The sequence below is a fragment of the Natator depressus genome, chromosome 22, assembly GCF_965152275.1.
Source record: "Natator depressus isolate rNatDep1 chromosome 22, rNatDep2.hap1, whole genome shotgun sequence".
Lineage (NCBI taxonomy): Eukaryota > Metazoa > Chordata > Testudines > Cheloniidae > Natator > Natator depressus.
The window spans coordinates 9,769,477-9,781,524 of record NC_134255.1 but is presented as its reverse complement, the minus strand read 5'-3'; the positions used below and the strand labels follow the sequence as shown (position 1 = coordinate 9,781,524).

Genomic DNA, 12,048 nt, shown 5'->3' with positions numbered 1-12,048 from the left:
CCCTAATTAACTGAATCAGTGCAAATGCCCTTGTCTGAACTTAGCCATCAGCCCCAGCTCGCTATCCTGGCCACTAGCTGCAAAAATGAGGCCATTCCTGAGCACAAACAAGGCCTGAGAGGAAAAAGGAGTGTTTAAAAGGAAACCTGGGCCACCAGCTGGATTGCTGGGAACCGCTGTAATTCATGTGAACAATAACTCCCGCTGATGAGTGGGCAGGACCTCCTGTTCACTGCTGGCTAACAGTCAGTAACAGCCGCATGGTATTTCCAGGAGCGGGCCACAGGGCCATGCCATGTACGCAACCCCATAAACGCACAATGGAACGTGAAGGGAGCTCCCTGTGCCCAGTAAAATGCCCACGTCCTCCCACGCCCTGGAGATGCCAGCTCAAATCCCAGAACAGCTGTCAGGGCTGGGCCACAGAGCACAGTCAGTTCTGTACTGGAGGCCGGGGCGGGGGGGCGGTGGAGTGGTTTAGAAGCCATTCCCAGTGAAAAGAAACAAGACTTCAAAGGACGTATCCTCCCCTGAGCGGGAGGGAAGTTTATTAAATCATGCAGTGCAGCGGGGCAAGGACAGCTGTCCCCTGGCCAGGCTGAGCAGAGATTCGCTATGGAGAAACTCAGTAGCTGATTTCACACCCCCGCTCCGACGCAGGCCCACACACTGCTACCTCAGTGGGCAGAGCTACAACACCCCCTTATTCCTGGGCTCCTCACAGTCGGTCAATGGAAAGTGGAAGCTCCTTCCCGGACACGAGCAACAGACAGTGCTGAGCTCTGATTGCCATGGAGGGGGCTGGCATGGTAAGGAGACACGCTGGCCCTCACCTCCAGACCAGGAGTTCAAAGGCAACTCAGGCCAGCAGTGACTGATTTGTAGCCATCTAGTGCCTGTTTGCTGGCCTGTGTGAAGTAAGCCGTGGGTTCCATCCTGGTTCCTTGTGGACACCCAGGTCACAAAACCCTTTAGCGCCTTCCTTTGCAGCAGACAAGCAAAGGAACGAAGGAGGCAGAGACCGTAACCTTCTCCCTTTTAGCAGGTCCCAGTTCAGAAAGACACTTAAGCACATGCTTTACTTTAAGCACATTTAGCCCCACTGACTTCAGTGGGACCATCATGTGCTTAGAAGGAGGCATGTGCCCTCGCACCCTGCTGAACCGGGCACATTGTGGCAGCATGTGGGAGAAGTATTTTCTGGCACGCTTGGCCTGTGCTGTCCTTGTTCTGTGGCTAAACAGAGCAACCAGCATTCAGGGCTGTCAAGAGAAGACCTTTCACCAGCAACGAGGGGCAGGCTTGCAAAAGCTCAGAGGACAGTTATGCACCCAGCCCCCATCCACATTGGGGGCTCATTACCATCTAGGGCTTGGGAAGTCTCCCCTCTAAAATAATCTGATTGCCGATTCAGATGACATGCTCGCCCCTGGCCGTTTGACCTGTGGGTCCCCTGGGCAGGCATGCTACTTCGCTTTTAGAAAGCTGCGGGTTCATTTTGGCTTCCCTAGGACAAGTCGACTTGTAGCAGCCTTCTCCAGGTCTGCGTGGGCTACCTTTTTGAGCTGTGCTTGTGAAGAACTGTCAGGCTTCGGGTCTTGATTCAAACTCTGGCCTCTGTCTAGATTTTTTTTTTTATTTGGTCAATTGGGTTCGGAGAAAGTTGAACCGATTTCATTAAACGATATGGGTGCAATTTCCTTCAACAATGACACCATCCCAGCTGCCATCCTTTATTGGCTGGCCCATAGAAGAGTGTGAAGTTGCAATGTTTGCTCTGCAGCAACCACAAACAACAGGACGAACTCTGCTCTCTGTTTACACTACTCTAAATCTGGAGTGACTCCACTACCTTCAGTGGAGTTACTCCGGATTTAGGCCAGTGTCACCTGAGAACAGAGCCTAGCCTACTATTCCTCGGCACAGGCTGTGATTCATACCAAGAGGTCTCAAGCCCAGGGTCGCCAACAGGTGTCAGAGGGTCACAGAAGCCCTCCTGTTCTACTTCTCAGCAGAAAGGATGTCCCATCTACATCCAAGTTAGATGGGGTAGGGGGCAGGCAAGGGTCCTGATATGGGAAAAATTGAGAACTCCTGATTGATATTGATGGTGCATTAGGGACAGGCGGGGTTGTTTAGTGGTTAGCAAAGGGAGATTGGAGAATCCGGATCCATAGCTCCCCTCCCCTCTTGCTTTGGCTAAGTCACTTGTACTTTCCTAGAGCTGTGTATTACACCCTTCCTTCACTGTGGTTGTGAGTGCTTAATGTTAGGCACCTCAAAAAACATGACCTGATTTTGAAAAGTGCTGGGTACCCAAAAGACCCAGTGAAGTCAGTGAGAGCTGCAGGTGCTCGGTGTAATGCACTGGTGTGTATGTGTCACAGGTCCCCCTCTGTGCCAGTCTGCAGACTGACAGCACCCTGCTACAGAGCATTGGCTCCTTAGCTCAAGCACTTGCAACTTATGCTTTTAGCTCCGGAGGTCAATTCCTGGTGGCTCCACCATCACTCAGCGCCTCTGAAAATCAGCCCACTCATTGAGATGCCCAAACACAGATGTAGGGGCCCAACTTTAGGCAGCCAAGTTTGAATATTCTGACCTTAACCTCTCTCCCTTTGTGCAAGTGGGAATACTACCCACCCCACTGGGATGCAGTCATTTATTTACGTTTGCAGTGTTTTGATTTCCTCACCTACAGGATGCTATCGAGGCAAAGTGCGGCTATTGTTACAACAAAAAGGAAGCAAACCCAAGAATTGTGTGTGTAGCACAAAATAAACAATATCACAGGGCTGCTGCAAACACAGACCCGCTGAAAGAAATAAATAACAATAATAAAGGAACACCATTGGGAGGAAGAAATGTTTATCTTAGAGCTTTTGCAGGGCTTAGTGTGAAAAAAGAAATGGAGGTTAACACAACGATTGAAAAGTTTACAAAAAAGAGCAACTGACAAGCTCCTTCGAAGGGATAAAATAAACCTCAGAGGACCGGCGTGTGCTATGGGGCTTCGCAGCCTCACTCGAGGCGTTAACTGTGTAAACTCTGAAACAGTTCCTCTGCCGTTAGCAGCCAAAGCCCCTCTGGAAAAGGCCATTCGCTGCATGCCACACGAGCAGGGTGCAGTGTCGTTAACGGATGCCAGGGGCATGAGGGCAAAGACTTGGCAGTTGGCTCATGGAGACCTCCCCTTCCACTACCGTTACTTGGCTGCTGCAAAGGCCACCATATTGACCTACCTTAAGGATCCCTCCGAGTCTCTGTGGCAGCCCATTTTGCAGCCCAATCCTGCAAAAATTTAGGCGCAGGTGTAGCTTTCATTACATGATGCGTTCCAATGGGGTTTGGACTGTAAGATCCTCAGGACAGGGACCGGCTCTGTGTTTGTACAGCCCCAAGCGTCCTGAGGTCCTGCTCCACGACTAAGGCCTCTATATACTACTGTAATACAACAACAGGGTTAGGGCCTTTATTTTCCAGGGATTGATAACCTGGCTATGATATTCTCCACTCCACCCCACCCCCCCACCAATGCTAATCTTGGTCTAAAAGAACAGAGCCTTGTACAGTTTAGCTGTCTGTTTGCCCAAGGGATCTGTTTGCATTTCTGTTGCAGACAAGTAAAGATTTATCATCATTGTGCTAAAGATGAATGAGCAAACTGTGTGTGTCGGTTTTAACCATGCCTTTGAAAAACTGGTCTAGTATTTTAAAACCTGCTCAGCCAATTCTAAATTACAGGTTTGCAGAAAGAAAAAAAGTGCAAAGAATGCACTATATTATATACACACATGTATGACTATACGTTGTTTGGAAGAGCAGTACGTGGTGTGTGTATACATGTGTGCAAACGTCACTTGGAATTGGCTGAATATTTGGACATTATATCTTTTTAAAAGTTAGCATTATGTTTTTCCAAAATACAGACTAGACTACTGTTGCACTGGAAAGTGGAGGGGTTTGTTTCTTTGTTTTTAAATGCACACACACACAAATGATTATGGCCCCGATTCTGCAACTGGCTATGCTTGAGTGCACCCCAGAGACGGCACAGAGTCTCACTGAAGTCAAATCCGCGTGGCTGAGGGGGATCTGCCCACATGGAGCAGGTAGCAGGATCGGGGCCTAAATACAAAAGTGTAGCCACTTTTATAAAACATTTTTAACTATGCGTGCCTGTTGTAATGTCACAATTGGAACAGGACGACTGGAACAGGGGAAAGAGGGTTAGGTTTCAGGAGGGACCTAATTCAGTCTGACCCCTGGAGCTCAGCAACGCAAGCTGGTGCCCACGTTGCTAGCAGACATGCAAGGGCCTCTTGGCATGTAACCCTGGCCTCTCTACAAATCTCTTTCCTACAACTCTGCCTGCCTCTCTGCCCCATCACTTATTACTAATGAAACAACAGTCGTGTCATATTTTGGAGATCTAGCGTACGGTGTGCGATCTATTTAGCAACTTCTGAGTATTTTCAGATCAAACTCCTCTAGTTTATTTCATTAGACCCCTGTAGACACACTGGCCAAGACTGGCAAAAGTGACTGGTGGTTTTGAGTGCCTCCATTTTTGAAGGCCCAAACTAAGACACTTTTAAGGGAGCTGATTTTCACAGAGTGCTGAAATTCGGCCCTCTGAAAACCAGGTCTCTTTCACAGTGTATAAAAGTGGGCATCTAAGAACTGAAGCCCACAAAATCACTAGCCACTTTTAAACACTGGCTGTTTATGCAATGGCTTTGAATTGTTCCAAACATTTATTAGGGCTAGGATTTTCCAAGGAGGCTATGGGAATTAGGAACAAAAGTCCCATTAGATTTCAATGGGAGTTAGGTGCCCAACTTTCAGAGGCTCCTTTGAAAATCTCACCCTAGGTGAATAATAGACATTTTAAAATGTGTCATTGCAGATCTACTTGAAATAAGGCTGAATCAACTGTTCTGAACAGTTACCCTTTCACATATACACACCAGAGATACGACAAATCCCTGAAGGAGCACAGAAATCAGCTTTAAAGCTGGAAGCGTCTTTAAATGGGCCAGCTGTACCTAAATAATTTATGAGGTGTCTCTGCGCCTGGTGATCTTACATTTGTGTTCTAATAATCAGGCATACTGATAGGATAAGGCTAGAGAAAGAGAATTCCCTTCACTCTGCAATCCCTGGGATTTATGAGTTTAAAAAAAAAACAACCCACGGTGCAACCCTGAACATTATCTGAATGCAATTTAATTTTATCTACCACATCCATTATTGCTTCAAAACCTTTATTTTCTCTTCAACTTGTAACCTGCTCTCTAAAGCACTTTGCAATTAGGAAAGTGCAGGAAGGACACTACACAACACAACACAATCAATTCTGTTTTCGTCACCTATGAAGCAACTTACGCATCACAAGGTAACTCAGATTAATATTTCAAATTTACGCTGAGGACCTGTGAGTCGAGTCTGACAGTTAGATTTCAGCTGTAGGGAACTGTGTAGACCTTGGTTTGCTCTTATAAAACCTGCAGCTATATCTGTTGCCGGCAAAATTCAGGAGATTTTGTTCCAGTCAGTTGTCAAGTTTGGATCTGGACTCCTCCTGTTTCAATCCTAATGAAATTTACCTTGAAGGCCCAACAGCTGTGGGAAAGCAACTTAGACCAGGTGCTTTAGAAGCTGGAAGAGCAACCTCTCCAGAGCTCGCACTCACCACACTGCCGGGCTGTTTCTAAAGATTTCAGGCTCTATTATGCAGCTGTCTTAATGTTTTTGCACTACCAAGCTATGTGCTAGACAGCTGTACTTTATCAGTGGAGCTACACAAAGCTTCCTTACAGCATGAAAATCAAAGGAAGAGACTGCAAAAGAAGAGGATAACAGAACTTCAGCAGACGATTCTCTTGCAGGAAACATCTTTAATACTACCTCCCCCATAGTTTATCTCTGGAGGATGCCTGCTTGACCTCCATTTATCTAAAATGAGAAAGAGAACTTTGTCAGGATCCGACTATCCTAAAGGCCAACACAGCAACAGCTCAGAGAGCTACTAGCTGCCCCATGCCAAATGGACACAGACAAACAATAATCTTTCATTGTTAAGTCACTGGAAAAGAATGCATTGTTCAATAATTGAACTCTAAGACAGCCCTTCTCACTCCAACTAACTGGAGGGGGGAAGCATCATGTGCATATGGGGGGTTAACTAGGTCAAAGGGTGTGAAGGAAACAAAGACCTTGGAGGTTTGCAAAGCCAGACGCCCAATATCCAGTCAGAGAGTCTGGATCGTGTAGTCCAACAGGCATTTCTTGTCCTGTAGAGCGATAGTTAGAACTACAACTAGAGGGCAGGCGAAACACTGCGGGTGAAATTCAGCCATGCATACTGCTTAAATACAATTTAAACCATCAAATGGTGCTTAGGTCCTGGGCAGACTCTGCAAAGGAGTGCCCTTCACCAGACGATGTGTGCCCATATTGACACGTTACTGATGTTTACTGGTTTGCTTTTGTCTTTGAGCAAAACCCAATACCCACAACAAAGTGCACATGGGGCAGCAAACAGCCTTTATCAACAGGGAAGTAGATGGCAGCGTTTATCTGCCTGTTGACAGAGGAAACAGACTGGAAACGTAATTACACTCATTAATTTTATATCTTTAATTCATCTGTTTTTATATGCTGCAATTTCAAAACAAGCCTCCAGGCACTAGTAAAACGATGATGCAAAGAAAGCAGTTATTTTATCCTGTCGAGAGGAGGGTTTGCACTAAATGCTCATGTTTTGCACACAGGGAGTTAGGCCTCCTGGGATCCTGAACACAGCACATAGTGCTCTCTGGAAATTCTCCCCCTGTCTCGATTCTGCTTTATAAAAAGTTCACACACTTTCCTGGAATCATCACGGTTTGATGCAATCAGCTGTGAAGCATTAGCTCTAAATATACAACGGGGAGGCCAGTTCTGTCTCAGTGCACACACCAATCCCGCCACCCCCATTCTAACTGTCAAGAATGCTGAAGCAGAGAACACAACGTGCAAGAGTAAAACTCTCCCCCGCCAACCACCACCATCCCCAAAAAATAAACCACCTCTCTGCCAATCCAAATGAGTTTCAGGGGGGAAAAAGAGCTAGCTATCAGGGCTGACCATTCTATCTTTTGGCACGAGCAAAGAGAAAGGGCACACTGGCAGGAAATTAAGGAATCCTGGCTACCCGCCGACATCTTGTAAAGCAGCTACTGTCCTTGTTTGCTAAACTGGGGCTGCAAAAGAACATTCTGCTTTGTAAACTTGCTTAGGTGATTGCTGCCCATTCAAGTCATATACATGGTTCAAATCCCAAGCACACCAAGGGATAACTAAAAAAAAAAAGTGATGTTCAGTCCAAGAGACACAAAATTCAACCTCCACAAGGGAAGTAAACTGGTCTGTAAAGACAGCCCAAGTTCACAGCTAGGTCATTATCGCTTAGCAGCTTTCTCTCTTTGCACAAAACATATTTTCCTCCTTCAGCCCACTTGTGCTTAAGGAACAAAATAATCATCAGAAGCATTTAGCGCAAGAGGGAATTTGCTGGTATCACATTCTCTGTCAACAGCTGTAAAGTGGATGTGCATGAAACTTGCAGCCCCTTCTGTTACACTTTGGTGGCGATGCCAACATATTCCTTGCTCAACTGGAAGCACCAAACCCTTCCTAAGATTTTTTTTCTAACCTGTCATCAAGCATCCACTTTTGGTCCAGCTCAATGAGCTGTTTCTCCTGTTTTTTAATTGCCTGTTGAAAATAGAGCAACACGGCGACTACTTGCAGTCAGAAAATCCGTACATGCAACTCACACACCAGTTTAGCACTAGAGCTAAAAACACTGCCTTGAAGAAGCCATTTTTGGCACCAACAGCTGACTCTGAGCACTTGTTTGCTTCTGGGACAGGTGGACTGTATATTAAACAAACATCAGGAGACTTTTACCATACAGTTTAAAAATATAAATGATTGTAGAATCAAACATATTAGTGAACCAACAAACTTAACCCAAGTCAAAATAAGTCGAGTCAAATACCAATCGATTACAATAAAGCATCCAGACAGATATTTTCATGCAAGATGGGTACAAATCCAACCTCTGGGTCCAAATGCCTCAGAATTTTCAGAGAGTTGAGGGGGGTCATTCAAAATCCAAACTTGGATCTGAATTCCAGAAAGGGTTGCTATAAACCATGGAATGTTCAAACTCCAGCTAGAGGCCTGTCTATATTAGCTGTTTGCAGCGTTGTAGTCCCAGGATATGAGCGAGCAGATCTGACGAAGAACACTGTGCAGCTCGAAAGCTTGTCTCTTCCACTAACAGAAGTTGTCCATTAAGTTATGACCCTACCCACCTTGTCTCTATATTAGAGAAGTTTATACCAGTGTAGCAAATCTGATGTAGCTGTATTGCATTGATGTAAAATGGGGCTTGCATCGACACAACTTACTCCACTGGTGTAGCTGCATTAGTGCACATTTCGCTAATGTAGACAGGCTCTTCAGTTTTTCTACAGTGCCCATATCTGTATTATTACTGTTTATTCAGATTATGGTAGCACTTCAAGGCCACAATTGAAATCAAGGCCCCTCTGTGCTAAGTGCTATATGTACACAGAGTAAGAGGCAGTCACTGCCCCAAAAAGCTTACAGAGTAAGGCTGAGTCTACGCTTAAAAATTAGATCGACCAAGCTACGTCGCTCAGAGCTGTGACAAATTTCATGCCCTGAGCACCAAAGTTAAGTCGAACTAGCCTCCAGTGTAGATGCGGCCAGGTCTACAAAGGGATTCTTCTGGCAACCTAGCTACTGCCTCTCGGAAAGGTGGATTAACTACATCCAAGGAAAAACCCTTTCCGTTGATGTACGAAACGGCTACAGTACGGCACTCCAGGGCACAACTGCCATTCCGTAGCTGTGCCACTGTGGTGTAGACATCATCTAAACCTGGCTGCGAGTACCCAAATGCTCCAAACCTGAGTTTTGCAGCCTGAGGCCTCAGCATGTTTCTAGAAGGGCATTTTAGCAACCAGCTAGGCGTCCAAGCCACTGCCAATTACTGGGGTGGACTACCAATTATTCTGGTTGTTGCATTTAGCAGGCCTTTGCAGAAGCTTAGCAAGCAGGGGCGGCGCTTTAGCTACCACAAGAAACGGGCTTGACAGGACAGCCGCCCTGATATGCTGGGGTAAGCCTCTGTGAAAAACAGGAAGTCTGGATATATTTCTGAACTGCTGTTAACTCCCAGACTGACTGCTTGCTTAACAATTATTTTTTTTAATAATATATTTTTGAAAAACCTGCTTTTTGCCGACCGCCTGAATCTGTTTCGTCAGCCATGTAACATTTTCTTGATTGACATGTCTCGTAACTGTTCAGGTCTCAGAGGGGAACTGTGGGTTTGGGTCAAGCGGATCGCCTCGTGGACTCATCAAGACCTCCAGCCACAGACAAAAGGTTTGTGACCAGAAACCGCAGGTTGAGTCCCCTGAATACTGCTCCCAAACTCCTGAGGGGTAAGTATCTGCTTAGGGTGCTCTATAACCTATTGTGTTTGTATGCGCTTGAGACTAAACAAAGCAGTGACTTTGAGTTAAGGTATTCCAATGGGAATACTGGAGACCAAAAAGTGTCTGGCTTTAAAGTGAAAACACATGGTTTAGGTTTGTTTGTGTCAGCCATACAGCCGACGGAAGCGCTGCATCTCCCTTGGTTTGTCCTGATACCACCTCCCACAGATTAAAGTTACCAAGAGCTTTGGGCTCAGGGGAACCTTGGATAACATATTGACAAGTTTTAAGAGTAGAATTAGATGGGGTGAGATCAGAGTTACCCAGGAAAGAATTTTCTGTAGTATCTGGCTGATGAATCTTGCCCATATGCTCAGGGTTTAGCTGATCGCCATATTTGGGGTCGGGAAGGAATTTTCCTCCAGCGCAGATTGGAAGAGGCCCTGGAGGTTTTTCGCCTTCCTCTGTAGCATGGGGCACAGGTCACTTGCTGGAGGATTCTCTGCTCCTTGAAGTCTTTAAACTACAATTTGAGGACTTCAATAGCACAGATACAGGTGTGAGGTTTTTTTTATAGGAGTGGTGGGTGAAATTCTGTGGCCTGCGTTGTGCAGGAGGTCAGACTAGATGATCATAATGGTCCCTTCTGACCTAAATATCTATGAATCTATGAATTTTCCATCTAAATCTCCTCTTCTGTTAGGTTTTCAAATACTCAACTAGCATCAAACATGTCCTGAAAGTCTCAGAATCAGCTGCCCCCCTTTCTCTGGGGGCATCAAGGCCACAGCCGTGCCACGACTTAAGCACTTCCTTAACTTTATGCCTCGTGAGGAAGTCTGTTGACTTTGACAGGGCTGCAGACAGCACATAAAGTTAAGCGTATGTATGCGTACGTCTGTTCGGGCTCAGGGCCGACGTGATAGTACCGTAGTAAGCATTCCGCACCCACCCACGTCCACAAATACTGATTTCTCCTTCAGTGTGCTGTCTGCAGAGAGCAGCGGGGCGGTGGGGTGGGGTGTGGGGAAGGGCAAGGCACACTGGCTGCCACCCAACCCTGTCCTGCCTTTATTCATAGCCAGACAAGTGAGCCCAAACTCATTCCTGAACTGCATTAGCAAATGTTTCTGAAATCAAAGCTGCCAACATTCATGTGGGGCCCCTTAAACAATAGGGGCCTGTGCCCTGGATTGAATAGGCTCTACTGTCCTGCCTGCCTGCCTGCCGAGGCTGTGCATTCCTGACACCCTCTGGGGTGAGGGCCAACTGACATATCGATATTCTTAAAACCATCTTGATTCCAAGGCCACAGACACCGACACTCCCCATTGCCCTGCCCCAGTCCCAGCAGGCCGGGGCATCTCTCAACCCAGCCCTCCTGAACAGCAAACCCTGAGGGTGCCTGCAAGCCACGCCCTGGCCCCCAAGCCGGAGTGGCATATACTGTGGTGGGGAGGCCCTGGCCCCTCTGAGCCTAGAAAGGGGGTGCACAGGGAGCGCTACACACAGGCAGCCTCTGGAGAGAGCGCTCTGCCCCAGGGGGCTGCTCAGTTGGCTCCCAGCCCAGCCAGGGACCTGAGCCCAGAGTAGCCGGGATGTTCCTCCCGCTCTCTGGGCTGCACCCGCTGCCCAAGGACCCCTTCCCTGCTACCCCATGCTCTGGGAGGCAGCTGGTCCCCCCCCCTCCTCTGCTACCCAGTGCACATGGGCACAGCAAACCCCACCCCGCTTCCCTGCCCTCCTTGTGCACCGGGGCGCAGGGGGTCCCTCCTCCCCTGCTACCCGTGGGGCAGGTCCCCCTTCCCTGTTAGCCCGTGCACCTGGGCACGGTCAGTCTCCCCCTTCCCTGCCCTCCGCATGCACTGGGGCACGGGGGGTCCCTCCTCCCCTGCTACCCTATGCAGTGGGGGGCAGCCAGTCCCCCCTTCCCTGCCCTCCGCATGCACTGGGGCATGGCAGGTCCCCCCTCCTCTGCTACCCCGTGCAGTGGGGGGCAGTCAATCCCCCCTTCCCTGCCCTCCGCATGCACCGGGGCACGGCGGGTCCCCCCTCCTCTGCTACCCCATGCAGCGGGGGGCGCCCAGTCCCCCCTTCCCTGCCCTCCCCATGCACCGGGGCACGGGGGGTCCCTCCTCCCCTGCTACCCGTGGGGCAGGTCCCCCTTCTCTGTTAGCCCGAGAACCTGGGTGCGGTGAGTCTCCCGCTTCCCTGCCCTCCCCATGCACCGGGGCGCGGCGGGTCCCCCCTCCTCTGCTACCCCGTGCAGCGGGGGGCAGCGCGCTCACCCCCTCCCATGCTCCCCCGTCCAGCGGCGCGCGGCCGCTCCCGCAGCCCGGGGCATGAGCATCTCCCAGACTCGGCGCCTCTCTGCCTCGCCCCGGCCGGGACTCACCGAGCACCGGCAGCAGCAGCAGCAGCCGCGCCCGCCGCCCGAGCGCCATGATGGGATGTGCCGAGCCCCTGCTGGCTGCCGGGGCCGGAGGCTGCGCACTCCCGGTCTGGACGGGTCCCAGCGCAGGAGGCG

The 12,048-nt window shown here is 48.9% G+C and overlaps 1 protein-coding gene across 1 annotated transcript in view; it reads right to left on the bottom strand.

Moving 5' to 3' along the window:
* The window catches only part of JAM3 (junctional adhesion molecule 3), a 41,918-nt gene extending 29,870 nt beyond the window's left edge, over positions 1–12,048 (bottom strand). The window contains exon 1 of the mRNA XM_074936692.1: positions 11,917–12,048. Coding sequence (XP_074792793.1) covers positions 11,917–11,965 — 49 coding nt within the window. The 5' untranslated portion in view covers positions 11,966–12,048. The remainder of the gene's footprint in view (positions 1–11,916) is intronic.